General features: G+C 29.8%; 5 protein-coding genes across 5 annotated transcripts in view; 3 read left to right on the top strand and 2 right to left on the bottom strand.

Moving 5' to 3' along the window:
* The first annotated feature begins 2,094 nt into the window (after positions 1-2,094).
* LOC113385459 (UPF0389 protein GA21628) lies at positions 2,095-2,815 on the top strand. Its single transcript, XM_026623311.1, has 2 exons — positions 2,095-2,397; positions 2,565-2,815. The coding sequence occupies exons 1-2, from the start codon at positions 2,222-2,224 to the stop codon at positions 2,740-2,742; spliced, it is 354 nt and encodes a 117-aa protein (XP_026479096.1). The 5' UTR covers positions 2,095-2,221; the 3' UTR covers positions 2,743-2,815.
* A 93-nt stretch (positions 2,816-2,908) lies between these two features.
* Positions 2,909-5,235, bottom strand: LOC113384998 (kinesin-like protein subito). The gene is made up of 5 exons (XM_026622795.1): positions 4,284-5,235; positions 3,856-4,217; positions 3,585-3,721; positions 3,320-3,504; positions 2,909-3,241 (listed from the first exon to the last, which is right to left on the bottom strand). Exons 1-5 carry the CDS (start codon positions 5,090-5,092, stop codon positions 2,917-2,919), a joined length of 1,818 nt encoding a protein of 605 aa, XP_026478580.1. The 5' UTR covers positions 5,093-5,235; the 3' UTR covers positions 2,909-2,916.
* Positions 5,236-5,539: 304 nt separating this feature from the next.
* LOC113385167 (putative ATP synthase subunit f, mitochondrial) lies at positions 5,540-6,411 on the top strand. The gene is made up of 4 exons (XM_026622988.1): positions 5,540-5,706; positions 5,908-6,006; positions 6,087-6,203; positions 6,278-6,411. Exons 1-4 carry the CDS (start codon positions 5,628-5,630, stop codon positions 6,304-6,306), a joined length of 324 nt encoding a protein of 107 aa, XP_026478773.1. The 5' UTR covers positions 5,540-5,627; the 3' UTR covers positions 6,307-6,411.
* A 121-nt stretch (positions 6,412-6,532) lies between these two features.
* LOC113385165 (dual specificity mitogen-activated protein kinase kinase 6-like) lies at positions 6,533-8,234 on the bottom strand. Its single transcript, XM_026622986.1, has 7 exons — positions 7,969-8,234; positions 7,791-7,903; positions 7,533-7,729; positions 7,303-7,445; positions 7,103-7,232; positions 6,888-7,031; positions 6,533-6,822 (listed from the first exon to the last, which is right to left on the bottom strand). The coding sequence occupies exons 1-7, from the start codon at positions 8,031-8,033 to the stop codon at positions 6,613-6,615; spliced, it is 1,002 nt and encodes a 333-aa protein (XP_026478771.1). The 5' UTR covers positions 8,034-8,234; the 3' UTR covers positions 6,533-6,612.
* Positions 8,235-8,875: 641 nt separating this feature from the next.
* LOC113385163 (claspin) overlaps positions 8,876-15,851 on the top strand; it is a 61,871-nt gene continuing 54,895 nt past the window's right edge. The window contains exon 1 of the mRNA XM_026622984.1: positions 8,876-9,057. Coding sequence (XP_026478769.1) covers positions 8,982-9,057 — 76 coding nt within the window. The 5' untranslated portion in view covers positions 8,876-8,981. The remainder of the gene's footprint in view (positions 9,058-15,851) is intronic.

Here is a 15,851-nt window from a genome sequence, read left to right as displayed (position 1 = left end):
TCAAACATCATTTCATATAATATCTTAAGATCTTTGCAATTTGTCTAAACCATTTTACATATATTTGTGATATTGCTCATCGATTTACTATATACATCCTGCAAACTTAAAAATTCTGATCAATATGTAATAATATCGTCATTCAGTATATATAAATATCTATATGAGTAATTAACATTAAATTAGTTTTAAGATAAGTTATATATTTATTTATAAAATAATTCTAAATCAATGATTTCATATTCAAACATTTTATGTTAAGACATATTTTAATAATGGATTATAAATATTATCTTTATGTATATATTTTGTATTTTAAATACTACTACAGTTTTATTGATTTTTGTTTCATATATAAGAGAGGAAATAGGGCTTGTTGCAATTTGGGCTTTACAGAGTTAATTAATAATTTTGAGTCCAAAATATTTTTGTTCAATGTGAACTTTAGGCTTTAAAATAAAATAATCTTATTATACATTAAATACCATAATATTCATGACGATTTGTACCATAGGTGTAATATTTCTTAATAAAATTATCAAAAAAAAAAAAAAACTGGTTGTTAGTAGCATTTTGCATTTTGGCAAGTTGCATGAACATGAAATTCCCGATGTGTAAATAATCGATATAATCAATAATAATTTCTATTTATATGTGTTCTACATTCTATGCCAATTTACCTGTATGTATATCGTTATTTTTAACCTCCCGTAGGGTAGTTAAAGTACTACGTTATAGTTATAATTATAAGGCCGAAAATCGAAAATGAAAATGTTTGCATTTCTCGACGTTTTGAAGGTTTCTGAACATTTTGGCATACCTCAGAAAAAATGAATGTGTGTGTATGTATGTGTGTGCGTGTGTGTATTTTGTATGTTCGCTTTTTTTCGTCCACGTTTTCGGGCGCACGGATCAACCGATTTGACTGATTTAAAAAACATTCGATTCCTATTAAAAGAGAGATGTGCTGATTAGTTTGTGGCAAAGGCAGGTCCAGCAGTTACGGAGATAAAGAGCAGAGTGCAAAAAATGGAAGTTTTTGAGTGAACTAAGCGTCCGATTTGAATTATCTAAAAATTTTCTGCTCGTATTGACAAAACAATTTTTTTGAGGATAAAAAATATTACATCTTTTTTTATTTTCCATAAAATATTTTTGTAATTTTGGATTAATAATTCAAAAAAATTCAAAAAGTGACCCAGGCTAAGCACAGTCTAAGCGCCACTCTGACTGCAAAGCAAACATTCGCAAAGAATGGGATTTGGATTCAAAACAGATTAAGGTAAATTCTACGGCAAATACAAGAAACAATACCTATCAGACCATGGTATGACGAGTTTACTGAATATCGATCGTTTTTTTCTACAATATGTAGACTAAGATTTAACCATACATACACTCTGTTTCACCTGAGTAGAATTGGGATCAATACCGATTCTAATTGCTATTGCTTGGGTGGAGTGACTAGGGCGGATGCTGAGCACGCTATTATGATGTGCAAAAAATGGGAAAAGGGTAGACAAGAACTATGGAGGGAGATAGTAAGAAAAAAATGTTCCTTCCAACCAATTTTATAACATTCTTGAGAAAGAAAAGCATATATCGTGGACTAGACATAATCATATACAAGCAAATAAAATAAAAGTGTAATGAATAATTATAAAATATATTATTAGACTAATGTACGTGTATACAAAGTCAACAAATAAACAATATATATATATATATATATATATATATATATATATATATTTACATTACATTTAAAACAAAGTGACAGTTAAAAACTGTCAACCTGAACGACTTGAAGGTGGTTGTTGCAAAAAAATATATAAATAAACAATACTTCCAGGATTTTAGTATTATTTCTTATTTGAATATTTAAGCTTCGCTTTTTTTGTAGTATTCGAATTTAATTTTGCGCTATTTTGTGAATTTTGATAATAGATTTGCTTTTGTGTTAGTTCATATTCAAATATTTAAATTTGCCGCCATTTTGTACATTTTATTTAACAGACTGCTATTATATAATTTTTAGATAAAATATAAATTCCAGTTACTGCATTAAACTGTTTCAATTCGGCTTGTTGATATACTTCTTGGAGTGAATTTAATTCAAACTTTTATTCAGTCATTCACTCACTCCATTACAATTATACAATAACATAACCTTGAAATCTGCTGTCATTATAGTGGTCAAAGAAGTTCAAAATATTTCAATATGATTTTTAATTTATTGTCGAACGCGATTAAGACAGCAAAGATGAATTATTCAAAGGATTTAGTGCGTTTTTGTTCTATCAATATTAAAGGAGCGACACCAAGCAATTTCGATAAGAAGTTGTTAGTTTATTTTAAAAGATACAGCAGTGTTGAAGAGATCCCAAAATTAGTCCCGTAAGTAATATACAATATAATATATGGTCAAATATAATTAGTCTAAGTTTTATTCAAACTCAATAATTGTAATCAATCCCTGTACAAGGAAAAGGGACAGTTTCAATTGCTGTTTAATTATTCTAACAATTTAGCTTTTTTAATTAATTCACTTTATTTTTTTTTAGTCATGATACATTGCATAAAGTTCGAGGAAAAGCAAGGATGTATTTTGCAACTGCATTTATGGTTGTAACATTAATTGGATGTTACGGGATGGTCAAGAGTGGGAAACATGCAGCTGAAAGAGGAGAATTTGTTCAAAGACAAAATATCGAATGGCATAAACAAATGAAACAAGAATAAAGTACAAAGAATGTTGATCAGTCTCAGGTATTGATACTCAAATTTTTAAAGTGTATATATAGAGTTAAATAAATCAGACATAAATTCAGATAAGAGTAATATTTATTTACATTGATAATCATAATAATATCACAGAAATATACATATATAAAACAAGGATTAAAATATATAAAGTTATATTGTATCATTAGCACTGTTTCGGGTCAAATCCTCAGTTGGAATTGCTGTGTTCTCCTTTTCATCATAATCATCAGATATATTTATTATTTGAGATTCATTGATTTGTCCTAATGAACAACTCAAATTAGGTTCCGATTTAAACGTCTCATCATTGTCTTCATAGACATCACCAACCATTGACTGATATGTTTTTAATTCCATTTCTGCATTTTTTAGTAATTTTTCATAGTGGTTAGTGATGTCGTTGATGATCGTTCTGAACTTTTCAGATACTTCAGCACGTGTGCGCTGCTCAATATCAATTAATTCCATTTTTAAACTATAAAAAAAATATATATAAAATTATAATTTAAGAAGAACATGTAGTAGGATTCTCAGTATAACTTAATTTGCATACTTATTCTGTTCAATTTCTAATTCCTGAATTCTAGCATCTCTTTCATTTATGAATTCATAAAGTTCATCTTTGCTATAACTTGCTTCACTTTCATCTTGACTATCATATTCATCGGATTCTATAACTGTTACTTCTTCTCGAATGGTGCTACTTGGCACACAGTTGAAATATTTAGTCACATTAATCTAATTAAAGAAACAAAATATATTGAGATATGATTTTCTTATTATAAATTAAAAAATATTTCATATGTACAAGCACTTACTCTGCTTATTCTAGTACATTGTTCTGCATCAAGAACAATTTCTTTGGCCAATGATGCAAAGTTTAATGAGTTCATAGTTTCTTCAAAGTATATTTGCTTTGGATGAACATTTACTAACAGTGACAAACGTTCTTGACCTAAAATTCATTTAGGTCATATTTTTATCTATATATACATATATATATATAAATATGTTTAGTTTAAAAATTACTGATTTCAAATGTGCTATATAAGTAAAAGGAGTAGCTTTTACTTATCTCTTTATGCTTACCCAACAGTGCTTTGTGAAAGAGTCTGGTCAGTTTTGATTCTCTAAACGGCACCATTTGCTTAGTTCCATTCATTTGATTCTCTTTAATAATTTTTATACATCTTCCCAGAACATGCAAAGCTGAATTTATAGCCTGAGATTCCTTCAGCCTCATTCCTGTGTGATTTGTATTAGATACTCTTTCCGAACCGGCTAAATCACAGAAGTTAAATCTGCTCACAGTGGCTGTGGTATTATCAGATTTAACCAAATATATTGTAAACACACAATGTGATCGACTTGATGACATATTTATTTTTGTTGCCGCATATTGCAGATTTCTTTGACCGTATTTGAGAATTTTGTAAGCTTCTTCGCCACTTCTAATTACAAAAAAATAAAATTAACATTAGTATTGATTACTTTATGATTATATTTATTTTTATTACCTGGCTAGTACTTTAGTAAGGCCTTTAACATAGTACGTGGCATGTTTATTTTCCTGCAACTTCAGCTTAGGCCTTGTTTGACCATTCTTTACAGTTTTGGTATCTAGTAGATCATAAACATTTTCATTATAAATTTCAGCAAAGGAAATCCATATGTAAGATCTACAATTTGGTTCTACAATATAATTGGACTGCTTTCCATCGTTGTTCATGGCATCTTCCATACTTGCATAAGCAAGAATGGAACGCCTTTTATTTTGCTGACAGGATTTCAAAATCGTTTCCAAATTTTTTATGTCGGCATTTCTGGCAATATTGCTTAAAATTTCAGCCTCCATATTGTCATTTGGTTTCATATAAATTTTATGTTCGGAGCTTGGTATTAGTTTGAAGATATTAAAAAGAATTCTGGGGACTAACCCTGGTGATTTTATAGTCCCTAATATAGAGTGGGTTTTACCAGCTCCAGATGTACCATAAGCCATAATTGTGGCATTATTGCCTGACAAAAAATCTGTCATCAAGCTGCCCACACATGTATTGTAGACTTCACGTTGTGTTGTGGTTCCAGGAAAAACGTTGGAAAATGTGAAAGATTTACCAACGCCACTTTTTGAGTTTTTAATTTCGAAAACTGATTCATCTATTGAAAAGTCTATTAGATCGTTACCTTCTTGGGGGCGTATCCGTAGGAATACCTTTATATTTGAATCTTCAAAGCTCAATCTTTTGCAATTGTCATCCGATTTAAAACCGCCATTGCAGGCAATGACACTAGGGTCTCTTTGAACCGCACCAAAACTATTCATTGTAAAGAATCAGTATTTAAAATATATTTAATATAACGCCTTCGTAATAAAAACACACTATTTAATAAAAATGTTATTATAGATAAAATGCACTGTATAAAATACTATAATTATATTTCTAAGTAAAAAATTAGTTTCAACCGTTTTTGACGTCAGTTAGTACGGCCATCATAACATCACATATATATGAGACTCACCACCAACTTCACCATAGAGCAACAAACTTACCGCCAACTTCACTTTAGAAACGCTAGAAAAAACTGTAAATAACAAATTAAATAAATACTAGTAATTGAAAATTTAATAATCACCGAAAAGTACAGAATTTTTTTTATCTGTTATTACAATTATTCTATAATAATTTCCTGTTTAAATTTTCCCGCACTTCTTTCAAACGTCGCGCTGGAGATATGTTGCGCAGCTCCATCTAACCATCGGAAAAGTAACCTGTCGCCATTTTCTATACTCATAGCAAGGTGATCCATTTGACAGGGGATCACAATTTTCTAAAACTAATTTTATTTTAATTATCAAAATGGGTTTCGGAGATTATCCAGCTGAATATAACCCAAATGTGCACGGACCGTACGATCCAGCTCGCTATTACGGCAAAGGTAAGTGGTAACATAATATATTGGTTAAATCTGTATAAAAGTGCTTACTATAGTTTTTTCATTTAATACATAAGTTTTCGTTGCGTGGTGGGTGATATATTGAAAAATCTTACCTAATATGTACCACGCATGTCGAATTTAAAAAAAAATAATGTTATGTAATATTGAATAATTTTTTGTTATTATGTAATATCTTTTTAGCCGATACTCCTTTGAGTCAAGTAAAGATAGGTGAACTTGGAGCATGGTTTGGGCGCAGGAATAAGTCTCCACAAGCTATGGCTGCTTGTGTCAGTCGTGGTATGAGTATTGATAATAGTAGAAATATTCAAAATCTGTTTCATTGTTTTTTAAACCTAATTATATTGTGTTTATATTAGCTTGGTGGCGTTGGCAGCACAAATATATTCACCCAAGAAAAGCTGGAATTGCAGGATTCTATCAATTGACTGTTGGATCAATGATTTTGTTCTATGCTTTGAATTACGGCAAGATCTGTAAGTTCTTCCAGAACATAATTTAAATTTTAATTTTAATAGCAATATAGTTTATACACGTCTTTTAATTTCAGCTGCTCACAAGAACTACAAATACCACTAAAACCAAACATCTTACAATGGTAGTGTGTCTGTTGATGGCAGAATAAATTTCTAAATGTAAAATCTGTATCAATATACAATTCAATATATTAAATTACACGAGAAATTGAGGTTTTATTTAAACAAAATATACATGTTATATGATGTAAATGATGTTAAATATGATTTTATATATAAATTTTAACATTTGAAAACAAATCTTGCAAGTTTCAGGATTATAACTTACAAAAAATCTAACAGCAGCAAGTTATGTTAACTACATTATTATAATTTATTAGTTTAATACTAAATATTAGTAAGAACAAATTTATTGTACTGTATCAAACGTTAGTATATCTTTCACAAATGATGCAACATCTGTTGGTTTATCTCGATGGGTCACACAAAATTCATGCTGCAATAACTGTTGATAATTGGGTCTACGTTCAAATTGTTTTTGTAAACATTGTTCTATCAAGTTTTCAAATTGTTCACTATATACACCGGCTGGTAAACGAGGAGGATCATCTTTCACAACCTAATGGAAAAAGTAATGAGTAAAAATTCATTTACTACTTGCTACACATATTTAACAATTTTTACCTGTTTTAGTTGTTCAAAAGGAGTTCCCCATGTATTGTAAGGAAATCTACCAGTTGCCAATTCCAATAAAGAAATACCAAGTGACCAGACATCAGATCTTATATCATAATGTGATGGATCCCCATTTGGATCAATTCTTTCAGGCTGTAAAGAAAAAAGGCTATTACTAACCATTCAGGTAATAAAATAAAACCATTATTTATCAAGATACTTACTGCCATGTACGGTTTACACCCGGCATCAACAGTTTTTGCTATTGAATCAACCAAATATCCACTAATTCCAAAATCACAAATTTTTACATCCCCTTTACGGTTTATAAGTATGTTTGAAGGCTTCACATCCCTAAAATCAATAGTAATGATTATTGTCAAGATAATTTTCAATGTAAATGCTATATGATTGTTTTTACAACCTGTGAATAACTCGTAAATTAGAATGTAGATAGTTCAAAGCACTCACTACGCTAAAACAAATTTTTCCCAAAATATCTTCAGGTATACTTCGACCATTTTGATATGCCAGCATATAAAACTGATCCAACGATTTGTCCATGACCTAAATAAAGGACATAATAGTAAATTATTTTTTATTTCAAAGAGTCAATTATTATTGTGTCTATTATAAATATTTGTATTTTTTTACCTCCATGCAAATCCAAACATCGCCTTCCCTGAATAAAGCACCATAAAAATGCACTGTATAAGGACAGTCGCTTGACCTCATAGATATATCGAGATCCATAAGTAGCCTTTTCTGTTCTTGACTATTTACAGTGGCAGTTATTCTTTTAACTGCCATTACCGTGCCGGAGGGCTTATGGCACATCTTTTCAACAATTCCTTCAATTAAACATTGAAATTAACCAAATATTAAATAAATCAAGACTGTTTCTATTATTACCATATGCCCCTCTTCCCAAATCACATATTTTTTCCAAATCATCTGCAGCCACAGAGAAATTTCTGTCATCAATTGTAATTGTCGTGCTCTTATCCAAATTTCTCGGTGGCGTTCTATATTAAAAATATCCATTACAATATGCAGTTAATTTTAATAGCAGATTTGTTACAATTCTTACACAGGTTGAGGGACTTCATCAGTCACTTGTAGTTTAAGGTTAGGACGGTTTTTTCGAGATGCCATTTGGGATTATTGAAATAAAATATATAAAATCACAATAAATAATTTACTTTTGTAAACATATTAACACTATAAATAATTATAGAGAATTAACCCTAAATGAAAATTAAATAGGCTTTTTATATTATGACATTTCTTTTATTTATGTATAGTTGAGTGTTAAATGTAACATGACACAGTAATGTTTATTTGTTTTTTGATAAAAATAAGTAGTGAATGGTAAATAATTATTTTTTAAAGCTTTTATGTAACATTTTATAAATAAACACTATACAATTTGCAGGTAAATTCCAGGAATTGACAGTTTAGAAACATGAAGTTGGTCGTGGACGTATAAAGACCTGCGCACACTGTAGTAAACTAGTCCTTTCAATGTTAATATTTATCATTAGAGTATTTTTTAGCCAAATTATCGTATTAAAAACAATAAATATTTGAATTATTTATTTTGTACGTTTTGACAATATATGTGTGTCATCATTCAGTAAGTTAATACCATTATTATTATTAGTATATTGTCTAGGGTTAATACTGAGAAAAACATCAACATTGTTATGAAAAATATTAAAAACGAAACATTTAAATAAAATTAAAATATGAATAATTTAACACAAATAATGATTTGTTTATTACTTATTAGCTATATAGGTATTGTATTAGTTTTGTTTAGTAGTGCTTCAAAACAGCATTAATTATTTTATTAAATAACTGAGTTTTTGTGAATTTATTGAAAAATGTGACAAATATCGTTAGTGCGCGATGGTCCTAAGCAAAATACAATGCGGTTTTTGACTTTTGTCAAAAGAAATAAATAAATGTATCAGAATTTTTTTATATCTATTTATTGAAACAAGTGGAAATAGTGCAAAAGATCTTTTATGGTTCTGATTTTGATATATTTTAATTTCTAAATTCCTATACAGATAATAAATTGTACTTGTGCAAAAGCAAATGTCCAAAATGAAAACTAAAAGCAAGAAGGTTATTGCACCGATCAAAATTAAAGAAGAAAAAACTGCTAATAATGGTAAAAGTTTATTAAATGTGAAATATGTGAACATAATATATACTTTCTTATGTATGTAATATTATCGATCAAGCAATTTATATATAAAATGTTTGTTACTTATCCTTTTACATTTCCAAAAACTTTCTTTTAAAATATGTTTTTCACTTTGATGTCCTTTAAATTTTATTATATTTTTAATGAAAATGAAAACAAATTAGCTATGAATATTTTATTTATATTTAATCAATATAACAGTTTTTGATAAAGATATTATTTTTCAGAGTTAAAAGAACTAAGTTTTTATGTGGATGACCGAGTAGCACTAATGCAACAAGTTTTTATGACGATTAAACCTAAAAAATTAAAATCAATGGCCCCTGACTGTTTAAAGGTAAAATAATAATAAATATTACTTCTCACATGCAAGGAGCAAATATTTTTTGTAATCATGAATTTGAATGAATGATCTTTACAGGACTTAGAAATAACGCAAATAAAAGAATTATGCTTAGATGAAGTTTTGGGAATATCTACAAAGCGATTGAAGTCTATAATACAAGGTACTGGTAATACATTTATGTACATACATTTTTTTACATATATTATATACATAATTTTTTTTATTTTGAATAGGTACAAAATGTCCATCGGATACAAACAGTGATTCAGATGTCGGTGAAATTATTGGTTAGTATTTTTTCATTACTTCTTGTATCATGTAAGAGTTGATAATAAATATTAATAGTATTATTTTTTAGAACACATTTCTCTGGATGAAATATCTTCTGATGATTCAGTCACATTCATGTCGGATGAAGAGAAAAATAAAAAAAATAAACCAGGTAATTACTTGTATATATAAACATTTATTCATTTATTTATTTATTTATCAATTCGATGATTTTTTCAGCAAACAAAGAAATGACAGTTTTGGAATTAGTTGAATTACAAGCTCGGGCTCGTGCAATACGATCTCAGTTGGCTTTAGAACCTATTAAAAAAGAAGTTGAGGATTCCGAAGATGAGTACAATGATGTTAATGCAAAGACGAATAGTAAAAGACATGCACCCAAAGGTTGGTCTTAGAAATTTATGTTTGATATATATTTTTATTTTTGTATTTTTATTTATGATCATTATTTGCTTCATGAACTTTGAAATATATCATATTAAACTTATTATTGTTCTGAATGTGATTTGACTCCAAATCCATATCTATAGAGTATAAATGTTTAAAATACAAGTGTATATTAATATATATAGTGGTACCCCGACATACGAGTTTAATTCGTTCAGTGATCGCGCTCGTATATAGAATAGCTCGTATCTCGAAGCAATTTTTTCCATTGAAATGACATTAATTCGTTCTAGCACAGTGGGTTTTGTTAAGTCTTTATGAATATTTAAAATAATTATTAATTTATTACTTTTTGTCTATTTTTACTGTTGTGGAAAACAGTTTTGAAAATAAATTTCCTTCACTGAAATTCGATTAGGAATTGATCAATTAAACAAGTTATTTTTTAACTACTCGTAGGGTATGTTATAGTAATCATTGAAAAATCGAAAATGAAATTTTTTACATATCTTTACGTTTCAAAGGTTTCTGAACATTTTGGCATACCTTAGAAAAAATTGATGTGTGCGGATACAAATTTTCGTCGACGATTTCGGGAACACGGATCAACCGATTTGAATAATTCAAAAAACATTCGATTCGTATTGATAAGGAAACTTGTTTATTAGTTTTTGGCGAAGGCAGGTCCAGCCGTTCCGAAGATGCGGGGCAAAAAGTGCCACAAACGGTAACTCAGTTTTTAAGAGAACGGAGCGTCCGATTTTATTAATTCAAAAAACATTTTACTTGTATTGACAAGATCAAAAACTGATTAAATTTTTGGGAAGGCAGGTCCAGCGGTTATGGACTCTCAATAAAAATAAGTTCAAAAATGTCGTTTGGCGGTCAAAAATGTTTATTGGGCATATGTACATCAAATTATCAGTTATTTTATAGAGATTTTTAATAATGTGTACACATTTTGTGTAAATTTTTTTGGGTTCCATACCAAGATTTTGAATTACAATTCAAATACAGCAATTTGCCTTAAAGCACGATGTCATGCACGACTAGTTATTTTATATTTAATTATCATTTCAATGAAAATACTGTCCTTCTCTTTGTATTATATTTTATTTATATATCTAATGTTACTAGTATTTTTTTAGCAATTGTAACAGATAATGAAATAAAAAAAAATAACTAAAATTTTTCTAGAAATATTTCTTATGGGCTATACAACGTTTCCAGGTTAGTTAATATTATGAGATATAATTTGACTAACTATAAATTAATTCACTATCATAAAACAGCCAAAATATTTCTATGGTAAAAAAGTCATTTTTGAAACAGACGAAATTTTTCATATTTTCATTTTGTCATTAACTCGTATCTCGAATTTTGCTTGTATGTTGAAGCAACCAATCGCTACTTCGGCAACTCGTATCTCAAAACACTCGTATGTCGGGGTACAGGTATTTATTTATCCCTTTATTTATTTATAACGGTGCTTTATCGAAATATTTGCATTTTGTTACGCATCATTATCAGTCTATACAATTTTAGAACGAGTAACCCAAACTGAAAAATATGATGATGCGCAACCTGGTCCTTCCACAAAACCAAATCGAAATTACAGGACCAAAAATAATCACGAAATCCTTAACCAACATCCTAAATCACCCGTCAACAATATTACTTCTAATAGTAATATTCCCATAGAAAACGAAGAACGTGTCAGAACATCAGGCTCTGAAAAATCGGTGCACGGATGTAGACGTTCTAGAAAAAAGAAAAAAAGTCACTCGAAACGAACTTTATCAAACGATAATAGAACCAGGCAGATCGAGTTGAACAGTAAACAAAGTTTGAAAGTCAACGTATCTTTTAATGAACAAGTTGACAAGGATGATGATGAAATTAATTTGTATGTGAGTGATACTGAGAAGCAGGAGCTGCTCAGTGACGCTGTAAATAATAGAAGGACATCAAAGAACTCGGAAAGTGATATTTCAATAGTCGATTTGAATAATTCACCATTGATTATATCGAGTGAGAATGAAAACGATTTTAAGGATGATAGGGAAGATGGTGAGTTGGATTTGGAGGAACCAACGTTGGACATCAAGAAGGAATTGATCGACGACGATGGTAAAAAAGATAAAAAAATAATCAGTAAGCAAAATGAAACCAATTCCCAAACTAGTAAGAAAGTTGATTCCAATTCCAACGATGATTTATCTTCCGATGAAGGAGGTTTGGAAGAAAATACAGACTGGAAAGCTCGATGGATAAATAGCGACAAAGTCAAAAAAGTTCTGGTCACAAGCAAATTATGCAGTAGCATCAAGAAGAAACAAAAGTCTTCGCAAAGTGCAAAAAATGACACAAATGCAAATGATACTACAGCTCCTACCGTTGTTGAAGAATCTCAACCCGGGCCAGAACGTGTTGAAATCACTGGATCCGTTGAAGAATTTGAAAAGTTGACTGGTATTAACAAGGAAAACAAAAATGTTGAAGCTGATGTTGATGGTAAAACGAAAGCAGAGGATCAAACACAATCTAGTACGTAACAGATATTTATTTAATAAATTTTATATATACATAACTATATGTATTTTTATTCATTCATTACAACAATTTTTTGCCTAGCCCAGGGTTTCTCAAACTTTTGTTCTTTGGAACCCCATTTATGATTGCGAGTTTTGTGGCAACCCCATTTATGATTCCGAGTTTCTCGACGACCCTACACGTATAAAAAAAATACATTAATATTTTCCAATGATTCATTTATTTGGTAACGATATAGGCAAACATATACATAAGAAAATATCTTGTTTAAGAATTTGTTGAGAACATACAAAAATCAAGACGTGGTATTATAAAATGATATAAATATTTGACAATAAAATCTCTCGCAACCCCAGAATTTTTTCACGTGACCCTGTTTGGGGTTGCGACCGATAGCTTAAGAAGCTCTGGTCTAGCCTATTAATTTATTGTTTATTCTTTTTCTTCATATAATATGTTCCATATACTCGTACAGTGAAATAATAAATCAGCTCAACGAAGCTTAGCAAACTGGCACCTACGAATAATGATGTGGTACCTCCCATGGACACTAAAAAAAACGAGATTTACATAATAGTTTGAATTTGAATTTATGAATTTATTTACATTAAAATAAAACAGAACCTATTTCAAAAATTTTAAATCCATATGATCAAACGTTATAAGGACTTGCTTTGATTATTTTTATGCAGAACATAGTAAAATATTAGAGGCCTTCGACAAGTGGTTTGATTATAAAACTTTTTTTGCAATCAGCAATGTTTTTCAGAAAATACTTGGTGTACGTTTTAGGAACATACTCAGTATTTTTTTTAAATCATGTGTACTATTTTCTACAATATAGAATAATCTGTAAAATTTTCTACACTAATTTATGTATCGACTGTCGATAATTCTTTTTGACGATTTTGATGATGGAGAAAAGTGGTTCAGACTTCTTATTTAAAGGAAGGAAATAAAAGGGCGACTTACCGACCAAATCCAATTTTCCTCTGACGACTTGTCTGCGATATCTTTCTGTCGGTAATGATTGTATAGAAATTTCTACTTGGGCTATCGGATTATCAGATCTGGAAATATTTAAGGTTCATTGGTAATTTTATAATCACTAATAAAAATAATAGTCATTGTTCAATTTATAGTAATCGCGAAAACGTTTCAAAGGTTTCTGAACATTTTGGCATAAATTAGAAAAAATGGATGTATGTGTGTGCGTATGTATGTGAAGATACTAATTTTTGTCGACGACTTTGTGAACACGGATCAACCGATTTGAATGATTCAAAAACATTCGATTTGTATTGATGTGAGACTGCTGATTAGTTTTTGGCAAAGGCAGGTCCAGACGTTTCGGAGATACGGAGCAAAAATTGAATACGGAGCGAAAAGAATTTGTTTTTTGCGAGAACGGTGCATTCGATTAGATTTATACAAAATATACGTAATCGTTAATTTTTTGCAAAGACCTGTCTACCTGTTTTGGAGATACAGAGCAAAAAGTGCTAAAAATTACAGTTTTTGAGAAAATGGAGGTTTCGATTCGAAAGATTCAAAAAACATTTTACTTGTTGTTCGCGCCAATCAAAGCATGCGGCTATATTGATATATAAACAAAAAATCATCAATCAAAAAATCATACAAATCAATCAATCAATCAGATCGTTATCAAAAACAATATTAAAATTATTGTAAAATACACTTATAACTTATTATTAGTATAAAATAAATATATACAGTTATAATCAAAGTATTTACAATTGGTCCTTCAAAAGGCAAGCAATCACAAACATTTAAAAAACACTTGTGTTAACAGTGTGAAGAAATAATTAGTTTTTGGAAAAGGCAAACTGAATTTAATGTGTTTTTTTTAATATCAAAAATGTTTAGCTAAAATTCGAATGCTCACTTATATACTTCAAATAAATAATTTTAACTTTGTAAATTCTCAAACTTTGTAAATTCTCAAAAATATGAGATAAGGTCCTTTATTCAAACTCCGCTCGATTAAATTTTATTTATTTACTTTTTATGTGAACATATATGAACGTCGTCGTCCAATTTATAAGCTCTTACATTTTGTCTATACAATACGAATAATAAAAGTTACAATATTTATAATAATGTATTTGAAAGCATTTAAAATTCCTCTAGTATTTCATTACGGTAAGGCACGACGTCATGCACCACTAAATTTTTAGTGGACTTACGCCATTTTCAAAAAATCGGTTCATTTATTATTCTTATTTTATTTTGATTGACAATAAAACTATGCAAAAAAAAATTATTCTACTCACGGTATCAAACTTTCTTGTCGAACCGATATATCGACTTCCGTGCAGGACGGTAGACAATCGCAAACCAGCCCTTTACGTATTTGCGACCATCTCGCAACGACAGCCGCCAATTTGTCATTGTTTTGATTAAGGCAAACCAGACCAGTCATATTGCAATGTATCCGCTGAGCTACAATAAACAGAAGATAACTAATAAATTTTTTTTTTATGATTTTTCAATCTTTTACTGACGTGCATTCGGCATCAGGTGACTGGTGCATTTGCACATCCTCAGTTGGGCTTCTCTCCTGCATTGGACTATGCAGGCGCTGTAACTGTAGGCGGCGTGGCTGTCCATGCCGTGGTTTTCTTCTGGAAAACGACAACGTCTTTGGCTGATGGACACATCTTTTACGCCTTCCTCGTTTGCTATATTGAATACGGAGATTTTTCTTCTAAAAAAAAAAAAAATAAAGCTATACATATTGCAAATTGCAGTCTTTTGATCTCAGCTTTTGAATTTCATTTGCCAAACATATAAAGTATCTTTTTAACTTCACGTAGGATAAGTTATAGTAATCGCAAAAAAATCGAAAATGGAATTTTTTATATATTTCAACGTTTCAGAGGTTTTTGAACATTTTGGCTAACCTTAGAAAAAATGGATGTATGTATGTATGTGTGTGTGTGTATGTGTGTGTAGATACAAATTTCCGTTGACAATTTTGAGAACATGATCAACCGATTTGAATGATTCAAAGAAATTCGATTTCTATTGATGGGGCGAAGTGCTGATTAGATTTTTGCAAAGACAGGTCCACCTGTTTGGGAGATGCAGAGCAAAAATTGCCAAAGATGACCGTTTTTAAAAAGAATGGAGATTCGATTTAAAATATTTAAAAAACAAC

Source organism: Ctenocephalides felis, unplaced genomic scaffold (genome assembly GCF_003426905.1).
Source record: "Ctenocephalides felis isolate EL2017-DRISC unplaced genomic scaffold, ASM342690v1 CF-g0.4_SCAFFOLD_03571, whole genome shotgun sequence".
Classification (NCBI taxonomy): domain Eukaryota; kingdom Metazoa; phylum Arthropoda; class Insecta; order Siphonaptera; family Pulicidae; genus Ctenocephalides; species Ctenocephalides felis.
This window is presented reverse-complemented; position numbering and strand designations above follow the sequence as displayed.

Coding starts and splice junctions, on each gene's coding strand:
- LOC113385167 (XM_026622988.1), top strand. CDS start 5,628: ATGGGTTTCGGAGATTATCCAGCTGAATATAACCCAAATGTGCACGGA. Junction 6,007..6,086: donor GGCTGCTTGTGTCAGTCGTG/GTATGAGTATTG, acceptor TGTTTATATTAG/CTTGGTGGCGTTGGCAGCAC. Junction 6,204..6,277: donor TTTGAATTACGGCAAGATCT/GTAAGTTCTTCC, acceptor TTTTAATTTCAG/CTGCTCACAAGAACTACAAA.
- LOC113385165 (XM_026622986.1), bottom strand. CDS start 8,033: ATGGCATCTCGAAAAAACCGTCCTAACCTTAAACTACAAGTGACTGAT. Junction 7,904..7,968: donor GATGAAGTCCCTCAACCTGT/GTAAGAATTGTA, acceptor TTTTTAATATAG/AACGCCACCGAGAAATTTGG. Junction 7,233..7,302: donor AATTTACGAGTTATTCACAG/GTTGTAAAAACA, acceptor TATTGATTTTAG/GGATGTGAAGCCTTCAAACA.
- LOC113384998 (XM_026622795.1), bottom strand. CDS start 5,092: ATGAATAGTTTTGGTGCGGTTCAAAGAGACCCTAGTGTCATTGCCTGC. Junction 3,722..3,855: donor CTTTCACAAAGCACTGTTGG/GTAAGCATAAAG, acceptor AATGAATTTTAG/GTCAAGAACGTTTGTCACTG. Junction 3,505..3,584: donor AATGTACTAGAATAAGCAGA/GTAAGTGCTTGT, acceptor TTCTTTAATTAG/ATTAATGTGACTAAATATTT.
- LOC113385459 (XM_026623311.1), top strand. CDS start 2,222: ATGATTTTTAATTTATTGTCGAACGCGATTAAGACAGCAAAGATGAAT. Junction 2,398..2,564: donor GAGATCCCAAAATTAGTCCC/GTAAGTAATATA, acceptor ATTTTTTTTTAG/TCATGATACATTGCATAAAG.